We start from the raw sequence: 20,723 nt of genomic DNA on the forward strand, positions 1-20,723 counted from the left end.
GGGAGGGCACTCCCTCTTCTTGGGTGCTATTTCCTGGGTCCTCTGATGCTTCCCTGATGCCAGACCCCTCCCTATTCCAGTGAGACTTTCTCTTTCATGCTGACTGGGGAAGATGGCAGCAGACGCTTTGGCTACTGCAGGCGCTTACTGGTGAGTAGGGCCATTCAGTCCTTGTGGGGCTGGGCCACATGTGTGTATAAGTGTGTGTGCATGCATCTTCTTCAACTCTAGCTTGTATGAGAGCCTACATTCTGCTTCCTCGTATGCTCCATGATGCCACCGCAGAGCACACATGCACACACACACACACACGGTCTCACACACTCACAAGGAGGAGGCACTCCTGGGATGGCAGGACTCAGAATGACCCCTTTGATCAGGCCCCAGGATCTAAGATAATCTGCAATAAGAGGAGAGAGTGAATCACCTTCTACTGGGCTGTCATATGTTTTTAACTTTCCTACACTTTTTCTTCTCATTCATTTCCCTCGGGCTTCTGGGCTCTGATTGCTGATGCTAGATTGAAGGATCATATCACTTCAGCAGTATGTGTGTGCATCAGACAGGGGTGGAGGACAACCTTCCTCATGACCATACTGGCCAGCCTGATGTGAGGAAGAATCCTGTCTGTGGTCTGATAGTGTTGGAAGCTGAGGAGGGACAGAGCAGTACCTTCCCTGGGATTCTGGGAGAGATGCCTTGAACACAGGAGAAAGGGAACGTTTTGAAAATATAAGCCATGTTATATAGAGAGAAGCCCTTCCCCAAACCCCTTCTCGTAGTTCTGAGAAATAGACTGAGGTAAGGTAAAGAGAGTCCTGTTACACTCCTCCCTGAAGTTCACTAGGGATGTTGTTGGTTTGGGGTGTCAGCAGTGTTTAAGGGTCCCCATGCCTTAGTGGGACAAGGACTCACTAGATGCCAGTCCAGGGGCAGGACTCACTAGATGCCAGTCCTAGGCAAAGGTAATGTATAGGAGGGACCCCAAACGATGGATTCTGGGTCATTCATTCATTCATTCATTCCGAAACACGTACCATACTCCTGTTGAGGGTCAGGCAGCATGTTAAAGGCACAAAAAGATGAGTTAGACATGAATCCAACCCAATCCTCAAGGAATTTTAGATAGTCTAGTAGAGGAGGTAGAACTTTCAACATAGAAGGGAAGACAAAGGGAATGAAATATTATTTAGGACCTATTATGTTCCAGGCTAGATGCTTTAAGTATGTCATCTTTTTTGATCCTTTTAATAGTCCATGAGGTATTATTATGTCAGTTCTATAGATTAAGAAATGGAATGACTTGCCCAGGGTCACACAGCCAGTGACAGAGCCAGGATTGACCCTAAGTTCTTGAATACCAAGTCTGATATTCTTGGATCACCCCAAAGGGTAGTCCGGGGGGAAGGGATATTTGAATATTGAATGCCCAGTGAGTAGGGCTAAGGGAATGTGGAGCAGTGTGGATGCCAGGTGGGGAGCCAGGCAGAGTCCAGCATGCCCCAGGTTCACCTGGGCCTGGAGAGGAATGTTCCAAAGGCTGCCTTTGCAGGAATAGTGATGGAGCAGAGCCTCTCCTTTGCAGCGGGCCTGCTGCCCCCAGGGAAGAGCATGTTTGTCCTGGCGTGCTCAGAGAGGGCCTGGGCTGGGTCCCTGCCAAGGGGGCTGGCACTAGCTCGGCATTCCTGTAGATTGGACACAATGATTCTAACCCAAATCCCACATACTTGATTTAATCACTTGGGGCTTTAGGGGAGGCGGGGGAGAGGGAAAGAGTGAGGAGTGAGTTTCAGGCCTAATATGGACAAAAACAGATTCTGCCTTCTCTTTAGATCTGTGACGTGTGGCCAGCAGGTTTGGAAACTGAAATAGACCCATCTGCATTTGCTTAGCAGCCTGCATGAGGGGCCAGCACCTGCTGCTCTGCTCCCTCCCTACTTGGCCTTGCCAGGCACTCAGGCCTCTGAGCCAGAGGCAGCCACAGAGTCCTGCCAGCCCCTGGCTGGAGAAGTAGACTCCTGTGGACTCATCCTAGCCTGCATTTGGGGTCTCCAGGCCTGGGGAGCTCTTAATGCACATCTCCTCCAGCCAGTCACCTTTTCAGTCTCCTTTTTCCTTCGTTCACCGCTGGTAGCATACCTCTATTGTGTCTTTGTGTCCCTTTCCCTTCTATCCTGTCAGAAGGCAGCATGCTTTAGAGATAAGACAGCAAATCAGAGGCCAAAAGAGACTCCTGGCTCCATGACTTTTAGATGCATGCCCTTGGGCAATGGCTTAATATTTTTGTAACTCAGTTTACTCATCTATAAAATGCAGATGATAGTGCCTGAGTCACAAGGTATTGTCAGGTACCAAGCCCAGGATTCACATATGGTAAATATTCAGTAAATAGTACTTTACTATTTTCAGTTTGCCTTACTAGAATGGGGTGGATCAAGGAAGGAAGGAAAGGGGAATCTAGAATAGGAATGTTTTAGAATGTCCCCTGTGAGCCGCAGAGGACTACACGGCTTGCTCCTAAGAATGTACACACGTCCCTCTCGTTATCATTGCATCCTCTGGATTCCTAGCCTTAGAGATGTAAATCTATGAGTCACCCTAAAGCTTCTGCCATACTGCTTAATCCTTTGCCAGTCTCTGTCCGTGTCCTCCTGGAAGGAGCTTAGCAGGAGTCTGGCACCTTGGGCTGGAAGACCCAGCAGAGGCTGAAGCCTGCCCCCCAAGAGTGTCAGCCTTTCCAGACCTGGGGCCTGGTTGAGTAGAGGTTTAGTGGGGTCTTAGAGTCTTCCACTAGGAGAGCAGTCCTTAGTCTTCAGTTCCCAAGGAAAAGCAGCCAGATGTGGTCATCATGCATTCTCTGTATCTGTCTCTCTCTCCTCTGCCTCGTCCCGACCCAGCCAAGTGGGAAAGGGCCTCGGCTGCCAGAAGTATACTGTGTCATCAGCCGCCTTGGCTGCTTCGGCTTGTTTTCCAAGGTAAGAGGGCTCCGGCTTACTTCCCTCCCCTTTCCCCCAGCGGACAGCTCCCTTAGGAGTATCAGCAGCCAGCTTAGATGAGAAAACCACCTGTGTGTGTGAGTGAGTGAGCTCGAGAGAAAGAGAATGCAAGAGCAATAGAGCAGGCTCTCTGACTCCTTCCTGTTCTCAAGCCTGACTTCCCAGCTGTCCAGCTGGCATCTCCCCAGCTCCTTGTACCAGCCTGGTCTGCCAGTGTCATAGCTGTCCCTAGGCCATGGGAAGAGCCAGAGTCCTTGGGGAAGCAAAGTGCCCAGGGACCCAACTCCCAAGTGGTGTTTCCTTTGCCCAGCTCCTGGGTGTGAGGCAAGGATGAGTTAATGAGCAGAGCAGTCATTGAGTGCAAGGGAAGCAGGAAGGGTAGAGTGTAAATCTGCTGGTGAGACAGTCCTCCTGTTCCCCAGCTTTTGGCCCCAGCTGGTCAGATGCCAGGCCACCCTCTTCTCTGCCCAGGAGGTAGGGAAAGGGCAGTGCCCTGATACCCTTCCTTTTTGGACTGCTGGTGGTGGGCACAGGTCCTCGATGAGGTGGAGCGCCGGCGTGGGATCTCTGCCGCCTTGGTCTATCCCTTCATGAGAAGTCTCATGGAGTCGCCCTTCCCTGCCCCGGGGAAGACCATCAAAGTGAAGACATTTCTTCCAGGTGCTGGCAATGAGGTAGGGATTTCTGCTGCCTCTTCTTTCACACGATGGATGGGGGCTGGAGCAAGGCCTGCTGAGCCAATGCTGCAGTCCCCAGGAGGGGCAGAGCATGGCCCCTTCCTTGCTCTCCATGTGTGTGCACCTAATCAGTAGGGACTGGAGAAGTGAATGACAGAACTGTAATTGGGGCCCAACTCCCTGCAGCTGCAAGGGGGCCTTCCCTGACCTGCTTGGACTCCACTGCATTCCACCTGCCCTCCTTTAATTCATTCATCAGGGATTTCCTGGTAATGTTCTCTCACAGTCAGGGATCGCGCCACACCTGGGAGCAGTCATGAAGTTGACGTGGGACACAGCTCTGAGCTTGTGGGGTTTGTAACCTAGTGGGAGAGACCAATAGTAAATACATACACCCGCGTTTAAATAGACAGTTTCTAAAGTGTTAAGTGCCAAGTGCAAGCACAGGAGTGAGAGTGTGTAACAGGGGATCTACTTTAGGTTTGGGGGGCTAGGGAAGGCCTCCTCTGAAGAAGCGACTAAGGTGAGTAGAGTCAGCTAAATGAAGTGGAGGAGGGAGACTGAAAGAGAAGGGTGTGGATGGGAGGTTATTCCAGGTAGAGAGGGAACGGCGCGGGCAAAGGCTTATGTTGGGAAAGTGATAAGGAACTGAAAACAGGTCGAGATGGTCTAAAGGGTGGTGAGCAGGGTGTGATAGGAAGCAAGGGCCACGTCACGGTGTGCCTGCTAGGCCAAGGTGAGGATTTTGGATGTCATCTAAAGCAGGGTTATAAGATCTGAGATGTTCTTTTAAAAGCTCACTCTGGCTGCTATGGAGATAATGGATGGGAGTGAAAACAGGGAGACCAGCTAAGCTCCTGTATAGCATTACAGGCAAGAGATGATAGTAGCTAGGATTAAGGTGTGGTAGAAGAATGAGGAGAAGTAGGTGGAGTTGAGATGTGTTTTAGAATTAGGACCAGTTTGAGTGGAAATAAATGTTAGGGAGATTTTAAGGCTAACTCCCAGCTTTCTCGCTTGAGTGACAGGGTAGATGATGGAGTGCTGCCTGTAGGGGGAGCAGGCTCTGAAGAGGAAGAGGAGGAAGTGGATCTTGTACGTGTTGTTTAAGATACCTGTGAGGCACCTGAGAGAAGATCCTCCTCAGCCCTGGGGAACTCCAACATTTAGGGGTCCTGCAGCGGAAGAGTAGCCACCCTCAGGAGTGAGAAGACAGGAAGAATAGCAGGCCGTGGCTTGGAAGCCAAGAAGGGGGCATCTCCAGAAGGAAGGGGTGATCAGGTGAGGTCAGGGTGAGGAATGGCAAGATGCCATGAGGAATGGCAATGACAAGAGTGGATTTCAGTGGAGCCGGGCCCAGGGACCCAGACGCCTGAGTGGAGTGAGTAGAGAAGTGAATTGGAGTGAGAAAGTGGGAATAGACTGCGTGGACATCTCTTCAAGACGCTTGGTGATGAAGAGAACTAGGGAAGGGGACAGTCAGTGGTTGAAAGGGGGCTCCAGATGGTTGTCTTGAGGCTGGTGGGAATGGCCCAGCTGAGGCAGAGGTGAAAGAAGCAGGGAGGGAGAGGACCCTCTGTCGCCCAGGAGGTGGCAGGGCTGTGGGATCCGGAGAGGGACTGACTTTCATTAGGAGAAATAGGCACTTCCTTGTGGGTTGGCAGGAAGGGCCATGGCTCATAGATTTTGGATTATCCTCTGGCGGCTTCACTTTTCTCAAAATGGAAAAGAAGGCCATTTGAGAGTGAGAGGCGGGTGCTGGGTTCTAGCAGAGGGAAGAAGAAATGGCTTAGTTGCTGCAGAGTGGGAGAGGTCTGACTGTAGAAACACAGGGTACTGCCGGTGGCGCAAATGCCATTTCAGGGCTTTCTCTTGGCCTCCTTTCAACCACCCTCGTTTGGAGGGACTTTAGGCTTCTTGAGGGGTCTGGCGCAAGATGGCCAGCCTTGCCCTGATGGGAGATCCCAGCAGCCTGCCTGGAGCCCTTCGGGATGGCCCCACCCTCACCAGCCTCATTTCTCAGCACTCTGACTTGAATTGCTTACTGTCGCTGAACCCTGCTTCCTTTTGCCTTGAACACTCTTCCCTTCGCTCATTAGACGGCCCAAGTGAAGTATCTTGTGCTCTGAGCCACTGCCCTGACCCCTTCCTGTCTCAGCTGGGGTCTCGCCCTTCCTCTGGGCCCTCTGGACCCCCGTACAGATGTGAAGCGTAGCTTCCTCCGTTCTGACACCAATCTCACAGCTGTGGTTGTTTAGACTCAGTCAGCCCCGCTGGACTGTGACCCTCGAGGGCAGGGGTGAGTGAGAGGAGGCCCAGGCCCCATGAGCTGCTTTTGTGCATTCTCACACCCTGGAGGGACCCCTGGGGTAGTGGGAGTGTGAAGCTGCGCTGCAGAGCAGAGCCTGCTGGACTGCACGCAGACTCCTGGGGGTGGAGCGGCGTGGGAGAGCGTCACTGTGACTTCTGGGGTGGGGCAAGCACAAGTGGGGTGCGGGGGCCTCTGGGGAAACGGTGGTATGGGATTCCTTGTGTGTGCGCGGCATCATGCTCACCACTTGGCCTTCTGGGAGTTCACCATCCAGTGGGAAAGATAGCATGCACCCATCGCTAGGGCAGCTTGTGCCAGGTCTCTGGGACCTGGAGAGATGAGTACTGAGCTAGGACTTTGAACTTCCCTTGCTTAGACCCTGAGAAATACATGAGATGATATGGAGCTCTAAAGGGGATCTAAGAGGGAATTCATTTTTCACCCTGCTTATCAGGAGGCCTGCACCTCCTTGCTGCCTGCATGCGCTGAGAGACTGAGGAGACTCTGCAGGCCCCTGTGACATCTGCTTTGGCATGGCCTGGGCATCAGCAGTTTCTCCTGCTCTCACAGCTAGGGTCAATTGCTATCCTTCACCCTTTGGATTGCCCTCAGGGAAGTGGCTTTCTGTGCCACAGCAGTGACCTTGGGAGTGGCCTTGCAGCACCCTGGAGGGAGGACAGCTAGGTCTGGCCCAGATACAGAAAGTCCTGCTTCCTGGCACTGTTGTGGAATAGCCAGCCCTTTCCTTGTGTTTTCCTTGTCACTGGCACAGAGATTAGACAGGCTGGCAGAGATAGAGGCCAGAATGGTAGGACAAACATGACCTCTGGAAGGAAACTCTAACAGGAAAGGGAGAGGACATGACAACAAGGACACTAGCATTGGCTTTCAAGAGGTGGCAGTCAGGGATACAAAGATGCTGCTCTTTCTAGGGCCTGGGGAGCAGCGATTGGTGGTGGGGCTGGTCAGCGTGGATGCCAAGACCTTTGTTTGGGGAGATGGACAAGGGGGCGGGGGGTACCCCACAGATAAAGCTGTGTGGTCCCCTCATTCTCCTTATCTGTAAGAATAGTCACCTCTCCTCCTTTTCTTGAGAGCCTGATGGATGGCCCATCAACTTCTTCCTTCTGGAGCCTCCTTCATCATCCAGTTTGCCCCAGTGCTCAGAGGATAGGTGTCTAAGTACTGTGGTCTGAGAGGAGACAGAGACTGGGTCTTACTGCATGGTGGGGTAGATTAGAGACCTGGAAAAGGGAAGGTGGGGAGAGAAACCTCCAGCCTGTCACTTTGTATAGGACCCGGCGTGACACCCACCTGGCCTGCCTAGACCCACTTTCCCCCTTGCTCTCCTGCAGGTGTTAGAGCTGCGGCGGCCCATGGACTCCCGGCTGGAGCATGTGGACTTTGAGTGCCTCTTTACCTGTCTCAGTGTGCGCCAGCTCATCCGAATCTTTGCCTCGCTGCTGCTGGAGCGTCGGGTCATTTTTGTGGCAGATAAGCTCAGGTAGGGCCCAGCAGGGTAAGGGGAAGAAGAGGGGGAAGGCACATCCACTAATTAATCTGACATGTATTTACGAGCCCTGGTATATGCCAGCTACTGTGGTATTGGTGTGGTAGGATTGAGAACCCAAGGGAGGACTTGGCCTGAGGGAAGAGGTGGGACATTTGTTCTTTTGCCCCAGCCAAGTGTGCAGATACAGATACATTTTATGGAGAAAGGTAGAGTAAGGAGATTTCTGGCTGATGGCTGCACTTCCTCTGAAAGGGCAGGCAAGGCCATCTCTGTGGGATGCTGAGTTTGAGGAGAGGTATGAATTCTAGGCAGAACCACTGTGAGGAAGGGCCAAGGGCACTGACTAGAGGTAGGAGGAGTAATGCTGAGCCCCCCAGGGAGGAACCAGTTAGGGCATCACCTGCAGAGGACAATTGATTGGCATGATTCAGGGCCAGGCACTTGGGGATTTGTGGAGAAGGACAAGGTGAGGCACTGAGGGTGCTGGGGAGGAGACTGGTTGCAGGAAGGTTGTCTAGTCAAACTAGGAAAGGGAAAAAATGTCCAGAGACAGGAGGTGCCTGTGAGGCAGGGCAGCTGGTTTAGGGTGAGTAAGAAAAGAGCTGGTTGGATCATAGGTCTTGGTCAGAAATGTTGACATTTATGATTTTACAGGTAGAGAAGTTCTAGATGCCAAGATCTGGTTGTGGCCATGGGAGGGGTGTTGTGGAAGGAGCTGAACTCTTCTAGGCAGTCAGGATTTAAAAGAAAATGTCTCAGTCCATTCAAGCTGCTGTGACAAAATACCAGACTGAGTGGCTTGTAAACAACAGAAATGTATTTCTCAGTTCTAAAGTCTGGGCGTCCAAGATCAGGGCACCAACGCGATTGTGTTCTGGTGAGGGCCTGCTTCTTGGTTCACAGCTCATGCCTTCTCACTGTGTCCTCATGTGGTGGAAGGGGCGAGGGAGCTCTATGGGTCTGTTTTATAAGGACATGCATCCCATTCATGAGGGCCCCACCCTCATGACCTGAGTACCTCCCAAAGGCCCCACCTCCTAACACTATCATATTTGGGTTTTGGATTTCAGCATTGGAATTTTGGGCACAAATATTTAAACCATAGAGTATGTGTGGGGAGTGGACAGGCAGGGAAAGGATGAGATCTTGGCAACACATTGTGTATTTTTTTGGTCAAAGAATCCATCACAGGAAGAAGTGGTTTCTTTAGATGGGTAGAATTAATTCAGTCATTTGGACATTTGTTAACCTACCTGCTTTGTGCCATACCACGTGCCAGGTGCTAATAGGAGGGGGAGAAAAGGAAAATCCTCTTTCTGGTTGGTCCTCAGTAGGCCCAGGCTCCCTGGGGTCTTTCAGTCTGTGTGAGTGGCTACTGAGGAGAGCTGGAGAAAGGGGCCCCTAAATGCCCTCACAGGGCACTGGGGCAGGAAGCCAGGCCCACCCTTGGCCCAGGAGAAGGAAGAGGAGGAAATGCCAGGGCTGCTGACTTTTCCAGAGAAGGCCAGCCTTAGAAATGAAAACAGCCCCTCACTTCCTGCCCCAGTCTCAGTGTTTCTTTATCCCACAGCTCTTTGTATCTTGTGGGCCCATCAGGTCCTCAGGAAGGGACCAAGCCCAGCAGCTGGAACTAGCCAGGTACAGCAGCTCCATGGGGCCCCTATCTGCTACCTCTCTGTCCCCTGGTTCACTATCCATCAGCAAAGCCACTGGCTGCCCAGCTGTGAGGTTCTGCTCTGGCCAGAGCTTGGTGTCCCTAATGAAGGCTGGACCCTGAGGTTTCTTTTCCTGAAGGTTCCATTCCCTCACTCAGGGCAGGGCCTCATCTTTGCCACCCCCACCCATAGCCCAGCTCCACTAGGGCTCTGAATAGAGCTGTTGTCTTCTGTGGCTGCCCCTGCCTCTGAGCACATTCCTGCACCATTCTGGAAGGAAAGTACCCCAAGGCTCTGTTCTTTGCCTGGCTCAGCATTCAAGTTCTGCCACTCTTGGATCTTAGAAAAGATGTCTATCATGCACAGGGTCTGCCTGTGACTGGAGAGGGGCAGGGTAGGCAGTCCAGTGATGGCATGCAGGCCTGAACTGGGTCAGGGCTCAGTAAGTCCAGCCAGCTCATGTTCCATTGCTCACATTTTAGGTTTTCCACAAATCCTTTATCCCTCTGGTCTAGTTTTATGTCTGAGTATATGGGAGGGATGCACTATGTATATACACAGGATCTGCAGTGATCAGCCCTAGGGGTTATATAAAATCTTCTGCCTCCAAAGACCCAGGCTCATTGGAGGGGATTGTGGAGATCAGTGTGTCCCTCCACCCTGAGACAGCCCTTTTCTACATCTTTTCTGGATGGCTCTCCTCACCATGTGGGGAGCTGTTGTTCCCAAGGGAAGGGCTGTCAGAGTCAGGACACCTGGGTCTCTTCCTCAAGGCCCAGCACTATTTTAGGTGTCCATAGGGTGGCAGGAGAGCCAGACAAGGCACTGGGTGACAAAATACTTGTGAACATCCAAAGATCCTTCTGTAAGAGGGGGTTTGCTTCTGTCATGGATTGAACCGTGTTCTCCTACTGGTGGGGCATTAGGAAAGGGAGAGAATCCCTGCTGGATCTGATCAAGTAGAGTCTATTATGGCTAATAGGTGGGACCAATAGAGGCAGCGGGTCAGAGTGGGAAAGTCAGGTTTAAGACTGAACTTGACTGCAGGCCTCTGCCTTCTCATCTATAATATGGTCTCTTGGGGAGAGCCTTTGATTTTCCTCCCAACAGATGGGTTGTTCAAGCCGGGTGGATCTGCTGTGTTTACCAGTGCCCCACACCGGCCCTTCACGTGGGGAGTACACACTTCCTTCTAGCTAGCACCCTACAGCTCTTCCTCCCTGTCTTGCACTGGTCATTCTGCTCTGATAGCCGGCCCTGTAGTGCTGCTGGGTCTAGAGGCCTGGAGCCCCTTCTAGGCTGAGAGAGGGATGGCCCCACTGAGACCTTAGGTGAGGAAAGGTGGGAGCAGACACTTTTCTCAGCTTGGTGGAATGGTGCCAGGTGCCTCACCTCAGTCAGGGGTCCTCAGTCAGACCACTTTTTGCAATTGGGGAGAGGGGGGTTAGGATAGAGGGCAGAGTAGTCAAGTAACACTGGACTGGGAGATGGGACAACTGGTTGTGTCCTAGGTCGGCCACTTATGAAACTGACCCTTCATATCCGTGGCCCCAGCTGTAAAATGTGGAATTGATAAGATGACCTATGAGGGCTTTCTAGTTCTTCCACATTATGAATTTGTGATCAACTCTTGCTTGCCTTATCCTCATACTCCCTGGCTTGAGCTGATACTCCCTCTCTAAGTTAGGCCTATCTGTACATTAGTGTGGCCCTTGGGGTATGTAGGTGAGTCCTTTGTGTGTTCAAGTGTTGCTATACCTTAATCACTGTTCCTAGGTCAAGTCCCACAGAGGGTGGTACCAGTGTCCTTGAGGCCCTGAGTGGTGGGAATGTGGGGTCTTCACCAGCCTGCAGACCCAGACCTGAACTCCATTAGCACTTTTGTTGCACTGGGAGGTTTAACCTATAAGAGGATGTTTTGAACCCATAGCAGGCTCTAATTCCCCTTCACTGAAGGTGCCGGGCCTGGGTTCAGGTGCTTTGTCTCTGTCTGTCTACCAGTACCCTCTCCAGCTGCTCCCATGCTGTGGTGGCCTTGCTCTACCCCTTCTCCTGGCAGCACACCTTCATTCCTGTCCTTCCGGCCTCCATGATTGACATCGTCTGCTGTCCCACACCCTTCCTGGTTGGCCTGCTCTCCAGTTCCCTCCCCAAACTAAAGGAGCTGCCTGTGGAGGAGGTGGGCCACCTGGGGAGCCAGCTGGGCAAGGAGGGGAGGAAGGAAGGGACAGAAGGAACAGAAACTCCCAGAAGGGAGGGGCGGAGGGGGGAAAAAGGGAGAAAGACCACTGGGATCCTCTCACTTGTGGCTTCTGGGCCTCTCTACCCAGCTCTTATCCTTTCTCCCTGGGTGGTCTGTCCCTGACTGGAGTTATTCCTATTGTCTGACTCTGGGAGTCCAGGAGGTCTGGAGGCCTGGGGAGGGCATTGCAGGGACTCACACCTTGCATCACTGCCACTAATGACTCTTTCTCTTAGGCACTGATGGTGAATCTGGGATCTGACCGATTCATCCGACAGGTAAGAGCAGGACACCACAGAATGTGGCCTGCCCTGGGTGGGTGCTTGTTTGATGCAGGCTGGAGAACACCCAGCACTGTTACACACATTGCTTAACTTTCGTAGCCTCTTTGTTGAGCTCTCTGGGTTCCATATTCACAGAATAGACAAAGGCGGGGAGAGGCTGATCTGAGAAGTCTTGACCCCAACAGGATCTGCATTTCTGGTTGGGATTATCCAGTGTGATGGGAGTGTAGGTGTGTGGAGAGCATGGCCTGGAAGTCCAAACACTTGAGCTCTGGCTCTGCCAGTTTTGAGCTGCATGGTCTTGGCCAGGCCTCCGAAAATGCCAGGGAATGTCAAAGTTTGCAGTCATCGTGTCAAGTTCAAAAAGCCTTTGCTAGTCTGGCTCTCCACTAAGGAGCATAGCCCATGGTGTACCCCCTGGGAATGTACAGTATGTTACACACCACTGACAGCTGTGACTCCTGGGTACAGGCATCAAGGTCCAGACAGACATGGAACCAGACTGCAGAAACAGGAAGGACAGCCTAGCCTTATAACTGAGACACAGGCCGGGCCACAGTTTCCCTGCCCTGAACCAGCTCTGCTTCCCACTTTGGAACTAGAGATCAGGGTGCTGGGCGAGGAACCCCTGACTGGTCCTGGCCAGTGAATGCCACCAACTGTACCACTTTTTACCTGTGTGACCTTGGACAAGTTTCTTAACCTCTCTTTGTGCTCAGCTTCTCATTATAAAATGAGGTTGATAACAGCATCAGGTTTATTGGGAGGAATGAATAAAATTATATATTTAAGTTCTTCAAACAGGGCCTAGCATATAGTAAGTGCTCAGCCAGTGTCAGATGTGATTATGATCACTGTGTGTTTTCCTTCTCCTATAGATGGATGATGAGGACACGCTGTTACCGAGGAAGTTACAGGCGGCTCTGGAGCAGGCTCTAGAGAGGAAGAACGAACTGATCTCCCAGGACTCTGACAGTGACTCTGATGATGGTGAGTGAGGCTTGCCCTGGGCAGGATCAGCTCTGCCCCCAGACTCCCTCTGCTCTGGGTCTGGGCTTCATGGTACTGGGACCCTGTTTCTACACACCAGACCCTTCTGGTTGATGAGGCTTCAGATATAGGACCTTGGTCTCAGTCTAGCCTAGAAATCTCTAGCCTCACTACCAGTGGGCTCAGGGAATAATGGGACTAAGGGGAGAGAAGTATTGTGGTGTCTTGTCAAAGAAACATAAACAACACTGGGGGCGCTTCTAGCGAGGCCCAGGCTATAAAGCTACCCTCTTCCCTCTAATTCTTCTCTACCTCAGGAGGTTTGAGAAGGAAAACCCAAAGACATGTGGCAACCACAGGACTCTTTTTGCTGACAGAAAACTAGTTATTCCTCCCTCTGGGGCCTTGCCTTGAGCCCCTGCAGGAGACGGAGGTAACTTCCTCTTCTTGTGAAGCCAGGAAAACCACCAAGGGTGAGGAGTGTGGGGAAAGAGATCCTCTGGTCTCTGATTTCCACTCTCATTCACTTGTGAATATTTGCCAACTTCCATGTTCAGACAATCATTTCTGATCTTCCAGCTCAGGGGCTAGTTACAAGTCCAGGAGCACAAGAGATAAGGTTTCAAAAACAGATAAGTGGTTCTGGCTGGAAGTTCTCTTGGGAGAGAGGGAAACAAAACCAGCTGGAGGGTGGGGTTGCAGGTTGGAGATTACAGATTCTTGACCTGAACCTCAAAGATTATCTTTTCTCTTCCAGAATGTAATACCCTCAATGGGCTGGTGTCAGAGGTGTTTATCCGGTTCTTTGTGGAGACTGTTGGGCACTACTCCCTCTTCCTGACCCAGAGTGAGAAGGGGGAGAGGGCCTTTCAGCGAGAAGCCTTCCGCAAGTCTGTGGCCTCCAAGAGCATCCGCCGTTTTTTGGAGGTTTTTATGGAGTCTCAGATGTTTGCTGGCTTCATCCAAGACAGGGAGCTAAGAAAGTGTCGTGCAAAGGGTAAGGCCAGAAGAGCTTGGGGTTGGGGGCTATGGGCCCTCTCCTCTACGTTTTCTGCTACTACAGGGCTGAATAGTTAGGTACTGTGATGGAAACTCTTCGGTATCATCAGCGAGGGCCAGTCCTCCTAACATTCCTTTCTTCTCATAGAAACTGCCAAGGGAGCTCTCTTCTGCTCCTGTCCCAGTAGATGCTGTCACAAGACTGTGCGCAGGCTGGAGCCACGTGGTTAGAGAGTAGGACTCCTCTCTACCCAAGAGTGGCATGCCATTGGTTGCCCATCCCCTCCTCAGATGCCTTTCTTATTCAGAGAAAAAGACAAGACTGAGCAATTTTGGGGGTTCTGAGAATCACAGGTTGGAAAAGCCCTTGAAGAAGATTGAGCTAGCTTTCTGTCTGAGGTTGGTGGCAGCTGCCGTTCAGGGGTTCAGCTCACTCTAGGACCTTTTTTATAAAATCTCATCAAGATCTTTCTGTCTAACCTCAGGGTTGTTATTTCTTCTATCCACTACTACTGCCCATTTAGTCTAACAAATCTTTTGGAACAACATAGTAGAGTGATTTAAGAGCAACTAGAGAAGGTGCCCAGTTCTGAAATCAGGAATGGCATCTTTGCCTTATGGAATACAGTTCAGGGCCAGGGATGTGCACTGGGAGCCAAGGTACTGAGGGCTTCTTGCTTCAGCAATGAACACAGTGAGATGTCATTAATTATAGTTCCAATGAAACAGTCTGAATTCTAACAAGATGCTGCCATAAATTATAATTGCAGATCTTCAGTTTCTCCGTTTTGGGGATCTGTGCCCATGATCCCCTCCAATAGGCCTCCTCTTTCCTCCCTGCAATGACTGTTCTCTTCCCTGTTCCTCCTCTTTCCCAGGCCTCTTTGAGCAGCGAGTGGAGCAGTATTTAGAGGAACTCCCAGACACTGAACAGAGTGGGATGAATAAGTTTCTCCGAGGTTTGGGTAAGAAGCATGGTCACTGATGAGATGGGTGTTCAGCAAGAAGGCTGTGTCCAAACTTCTCTAAACCAGTACCATCATTGGATATTTATATTGGGGCTGTAGACCGAACAGTAAGAGATCCCCTGGCGAAGAGGTTCCCAGCCCAGTGCTCCAAGACCATTTACCACATTTACCAAACTGCAGAACCAGGAGAAACCACAGATCCCTACATAAATCAGGTCTTTTTCAGTGTACTCCTTCCTGAGTGAATATGAGGATGTTAGGGGCAGGGAGCTTTTCTCTAGGCCATAAAGGAGTCTACAGAAGTCGAGGTGCTAGAGTGTCCTCTCTGAAAACCTCCACTCCCTTGAAAGAGCTCAGCCAATGAAATCATGGAATCATAGAATGTCTCAGTTTAAAGGGAAATTGGGGCCAAAGAAGCTAAATAGCTTGCCCATATAGCCCCACAGTGATTGATACCAGTGCCCTAATTAGAGCTCTAGCATATTTTCAATGCCCTGAATCAGCTCTGTCACAGCTGAAGTCCAGTCTTTCTAATCCTGTCTCCCACTGAGAGGGAGGGTTAGGGCTATTGGAAGAATTGATAATGAAACATTCTCACTCTTGCCCTCTCTGACCCACAGGCAACAAAATGAAGTTCCTCCACAAGAAGAATTAAGCCCCTTTCCCAGTAAGAGTCCAGTGCCTTGCAGAGCCTGGAGCCTGTGGAGGGGGCCAGCTTGGGACCCTCTGGGCCAACTGTGGCTGCTCTGCCCCCACAGACCCCACCTTCCAAGCCAGCCCACCTCTGCCTTCACGATATCCCAGGATACTGTTTGTAAATAATCTGCTGTAAGCTTTCTTATCTCTTTTTGTAACAAGCAAAGAGAATCTGGTAAATATTTGTATATTCCCAAGGGGCTGGGTGCTGGCGACTAGCCAATTATGTGCAGCTGACTGTCTCAGCCGAACCACTGATCTTTCCCTGGAGGCTCCTGGCCTGCCTGCCTGAGGTCCCTGCTGCCAGTCTTGGGCCCTGGAGTGCAGATGCTGTCTTGTTCTGTACAGGACTTTTTTTTTTTTTTTTTAATCTTAGAGTTTCTATTTTTTTCTAGTAGTCCCCTCCCCTGACCCTCTGTTTTTGAAAGGCAAAGGCCAATCAATCCCCATTTGCAGTATGGTACCAGGCTCTCAGGTCTGGCCTTCTCTTGTTCCTCCTACCTTTGTGATGGTCAGTGAGTCATGGGAAGCCCACCCCTCCACCCCCCAGCTGTGCCAGTGATCTCTGGGCCCAGCTCCCAGTCTGTGGTGGCCATGATGCGGTACAGGGCATCCCTCCTTCCCACCATCTACGGGTGTTCTCAATAAACAGTGTACAGTTGTTTGGGCCCAGAGCCCTATGTGTTCCTTGGCTTTATTCATTATCTAGAGTTCTCTCTCCTGGGGGAAGGGCTGAGATAGGCCAATCAGGAATGAAACACCATCATGTAGGGAGTTGAGTACCTCATTAAGAGTTTAGCTTTAGTGTGAGTCACTTACCTCCCCTGAAATCAAGTTCTCTAGCTTGAACTGTGTGACTGGTCTTAGAAGATACCTAGTCATCGTTCTTGTTCACCTTTCCTCTTCAGTAACCCAACTGTTCAGACTCTCTGTGCATGTTCCCACTGATGCAAAGAATGCTCAGTGCTTTTGGCCCCACTGTTAGGTGAATCTTAACATTTTCCTATTTAGTATGAAGCCCTTAAGATATGATTGAGTATCCTGATATTGGTGGGGTGAAACTCAGCAAAAGCCAACCCAGGCTTGCTCATAGCTCTGGTCTGTTGCCTACAGCTCTTCTGTCATTCTGTGACTAGTTTTTCCTGTTGGAACCCGAGGTTTGCATGCAGAAATTTCTGCTACATTTCATGGAAAAGCAAGAAGAGAAACAGGGTGGGAAATATAGGCGGCTTAGGCTTTCCACCCACCCAACGCTTTCGCAGAGTAGAGACCTTGAAAATTGCCAAGATGAGGCATTCAGCTGGAATTCTTTTCACTGGAATTTGGTTTGGGTCTGGCAGGATTTGAACCAAGGAGTAGAGCTTTTTTCTCCTTCCACCCTGGCCTACTTAAACAGGAGACAAAACCCTACCCTGAGTCCCTTCCCTTCTCCCTGTTTCCACTGATGTCTGCACAGGTCCCAACCTGTCTGTGGCTTGAGGTTGCTAACTGCCTCATAAAGCAAAGTAGCGGGTTTGTCTTCTGGGAAGACAAAGTTGTCTTCTCAGAAAAAGCCTACTGTATAGTTGGCTTTGGCATCTTCCAGGTATAGAGAGAAAAATGCTTATAACCATAAAGTCCAGAGTCCAGTGTAGTTACCGTCCTTGGCTTCATGATAGTCATAGAAATGGATTCTTTAACAATATAATAATAATTTCCAAAAGGTGCTCCTTCTTTCCTTCTCTTATTTCCTCTTTTTTAACGTGATTTCAAAGAACCCTCAAGACGTGATCAGATCACATGATATATAGGTATAAATGTTTTTTTTAGAAAATTTGAAACTTTTATATATCTTTAAAATTTTAAGATACCTAAGATTAACCCAAAGGATTCCTTCCTCCTACGATGGCCACAGTTCTCATCCTAATTCAGATAATCAGTACTGGCACATGATGCCTCTGGTTAGGCTGCAAAGGTCCATATGGTGAGTATTATGGGCAAGACACAGAAATTTCTGGGGGGAATGTAGAGGAGGGTGTGACCAGGGGATCTGGTGTGGGGTTGACAAAAAGTGGTCAGACCTTCTTTTTAAAAAAAAAATTTTTTTTAATGTTTATTTATTTTTGAGAGAGAGAGAGAGAGCATGAGCAGGGGAGGGGCAGAAAGGGGGAGACACAGAATCGGAAGCAGGCTCCAGGCTCCGAGCTGTCAGCACAGAGCCCGACACGGGGCTCAAACTCATGAACTGTGAGATCATGACCTGAGCTGAAGTCGGACACTCAACTGACTGAGCCACCCAGGCTCCCCAAAAAGTGGTCAGGACTTCTTTCTAAGCTCTGTTTTACATGGTCTCTTGACCCCTAAACAGATGGTTCTCAACCCTATCACCATCCAACACTACTTTTCTATAGCAAATACTCTTAACTCTACCCTTTACTATCTTGAAATGAAATTCATAGATAATATAACCTACCTAAACACATCTTAACTTTAATATAAATAGGGATAAATAAAAGTATTTTGTTTTAACATGTATTTAAATATGTAAATGCTTGGGCACAGATACACTTAGAAGACACAGTGAGGTCAGATGCTCACACCTATACATAGAGTTACTGTGAACGCAGTAGCTACACATGCAGACAGAGAAAAGTGTTTTGTATTAGTAACTCAGATTCTACTGAGTACGTACTAAGAGAGTTGAACAACTTTTGGTAGTATTCTGAAGAAAACCCAGTACGACCTTCCATTGACTTAAACAGCATTTGAAATCCTGGAAAGCTGAGAAGTATATGAACTGGAACAAAAAGTTTATTACGTGTAAAATGATCTAAACTAAAATTTTCTTTGTTGTTTGGAATCAACCCCATACATGGCAGGACATTTAGCACTATGCTTGGTTGCTTCCCCTCCCTGTGACAAAAACTTCCCTCCCCATTTATTTCCAAATTGCACCCCCTAAAGGATGGTATTGACACCATTGAGAACAAATGTCCTTAAATAGTGCCTTTCTGACAACCCTGGGTCCGTTGCTCAGGGGTAATACAGTGCTGTCTCCTTTACCAGAAGCCCCAATATCTGTGGAGTGTCAGCCCTCTATTCTGGAGTTTAAAAAGGTCCAGGGTTTTCTCCTCAATCAGTATGGTAGAGCAGGGCAGGCTGCCCCATTATATCTTTAAATGCTTATTTTCCCTCTCTCTCTCTTTCTTTACTAAGTAACCATGCTCTGTAAGCAGTAGTGTCAAAAATGAGGAGAGGAGTGTGGGCTTAAGGGCAGTATTTTGAAGAAGTGCCCCTGGAAAAGAGTATTATTCCAACTCTGGCTCACATCAAATGGTGTGTGAAATTAGAGACCTAAAAAAATCACTCTGATTATAATCACAGCTCAGTTATATTTTTGTTAAAAAATAATACCCTTTATTTCCCATGTAGACTTGTAACTTACCTTGTACCCAAAATGACTTATTTATAAAGATACATAAACTATTTTTTAAAAAAAACTTAAAGTGGGAATATAAGTAAAACAAAGAGCCAGAATGAAGCATAATGAATGCTTTAACACTTTTAAGGATGATACACAAAATTATTGAGCCAGATAATGTGGTGGTATGCATTACAAAACATCTTAGGTTTATTTGCCTATGCAGGTGGTGGTGGGTATCACATAAAAGGTCATGAAAACTCTAGACCAAGAGAAAATATTACTTTTCAGTACTGGCAAGCTATTGGTAGCTTTCAAATTATTTTCTGTCCATTTATATTGCCTTTTAATATGTAAATAATATGCATTTGGCTAAGCAAGAAACTCAAGCTACCAAAACATACATCTCTCCCAAAGTTCATGAGGAAATGCCGGCTCAGTTTTATGTTCTTCCAGAATATTCCCGCGTGTGTACAAGCAGGTACCCAAAACAACTTGAACATAGCCGGCGCTCATCTTTTTGAAAACTGAAACTAATTCTGAGAAGTTTGGAAATTCCCCTTCTAACGTGTATAAAGGCCATGTTAACGCAAGTGAGGCCGAAGCAGGATCTAAAGCGCTGTGAGGTTAGCTGGCCCCCCCCCCTGGAGGGGCCCACTCCCCCACCCCGGCCTTGCAGGGATAAGTCTCCCGGCCGCGCGACGCAGCGCTGCCCGCCCCCGCCCCCTGCCGGAACTGGCTGAGCACTGAAACTGAGCAGACGCCGAAAGGGCTTCCGGCCGTAGGAGTGGTAAAGGTCAACGTGACCCCGGAACCAGAACCTCACACACTCCGGAAGTAGTTCTCAGGGGCTGAAGGAGTAGAGCTGCCTAACATGGGTGTTGAATGACGGCGTAGCCAAGGTAGGGCGGTGTACGCCCGTGAGGGTAGGCACGGGAGTGCCAACCTCTGCAGGTCTCTGGCTGTCATCCCCGTAGCCTCCCTTCCAGTGGAGGCGGATGTAGACGCTGAGCGTACCCAGCCAGAAGGCACGTATTTGAATTTAAAACAATTCTTTTTAGCAGATTTTGATAACGGGGTCCCATTTTGCAATTATGTGGCCGTTATTGCCAACAAGGCTTGTTATAGCTACAGCCTCGAGGTTTGAATAAAAATATATTTAAAGCACACGTACCTTAGGCCGGAAGTTATCTCCTTGGCAATTCAAGCTTATGGAAAATTTAGCTGTTAACCTTATGTGCTTGGTAACACTGTTTTTCACAATTTGAATAGGTAAACGAATGGTTTAAGGAAATGGGAGTTACAGGGGTACCTGACAAAATTCTGTTCCCCATGTATGGGAGGGCGTTAACTCTATATACATGTATCAGCTACTAGAGACCTAGCAGTAGGGGCCTCTGTGCCTACAGGGCAGGCTCAAAGCTTGGCAGTTTCAACATTTTGTTACCTCCGCGTGGACCATTGTTAATCTAAGCAGTGGTACCTTGCACTCAACTGAAACAAAGTCACAGCGTAATGTTTGCATTTGGTCCCATCAAATGAACCAAATGGTCACTACAGGTCTGCTTGGAACATGAACGTATGGCTTTTCATTGGTCACTTAGCTTCCTTGGCATTAACACCTGCAAAAAAAAATCAAAGCGTCTGCCAACTTGTTAGTTGTAGATGCTTGAGTAAATGAACCAGGCAACTGACCCTGCCCTTCCCAGGCCAGATACATGGTCTGGTACCTCAACTGTCTTCGACTTAAAATAGCTGAGGGACTTTCACGTTCAGGATGTCCATTTACAGCAGGATTGGAAGGAGTATTATCCCACTCAACCCCATCCTGTTTATGGACAGTGAGGCTACATGGTACAAATAATGAATTTCCAAGAAAGACCCTGGCTATTAAGAACTAATTTTCATCTATCTTTCACTAAACCCAACCTGTCGAGGCTTAACCATTTTGCTGGTCAGCCCTACCCCAATTCACCCAATCACCAAGTCCTG

The 20,723-nt window shown here is 49.4% G+C and overlaps 1 protein-coding gene across 9 annotated transcripts in view; it reads left to right on the top strand.

Moving 5' to 3' along the window:
- Nucleotides 1-16,005, top strand: part of DENND2B (DENN domain containing 2B) — a 177,425-nt gene extending 161,420 nt beyond the window's left edge. For all 9 annotated transcript variants that reach the window (XM_027073196.2, XM_027073192.2, XM_027073195.2 and 6 more), the window contains 10 exons: nt 81-150; nt 2,898-2,975; nt 3,530-3,670; nt 7,340-7,488; nt 11,154-11,331; nt 11,631-11,672; nt 12,557-12,668; nt 13,426-13,665; nt 14,546-14,632; nt 15,256-16,005. In XM_027073196.2, coding sequence (XP_026928997.1) covers nt 81-150; nt 2,898-2,975; nt 3,530-3,670; nt 7,340-7,488; nt 11,154-11,331; nt 11,631-11,672; nt 12,557-12,668; nt 13,426-13,665; nt 14,546-14,632; nt 15,256-15,290 — 1,132 coding nt within the window. In that variant the 3' untranslated portion in view covers nt 15,291-16,005. The remainder of the gene's footprint in view (nt 1-80; nt 151-2,897; nt 2,976-3,529; nt 3,671-7,339; nt 7,489-11,153; nt 11,332-11,630; nt 11,673-12,556; nt 12,669-13,425; nt 13,666-14,545; nt 14,633-15,255) is intronic.
- Nucleotides 16,006-20,723: the final 4,718 nt, after the last annotated feature.

The sequence above is a fragment of the Acinonyx jubatus genome, chromosome D1 (assembly GCF_027475565.1).
Source record: "Acinonyx jubatus isolate Ajub_Pintada_27869175 chromosome D1, VMU_Ajub_asm_v1.0, whole genome shotgun sequence".
NCBI lineage: Eukaryota > Metazoa > Chordata > Mammalia > Carnivora > Felidae > Acinonyx > Acinonyx jubatus.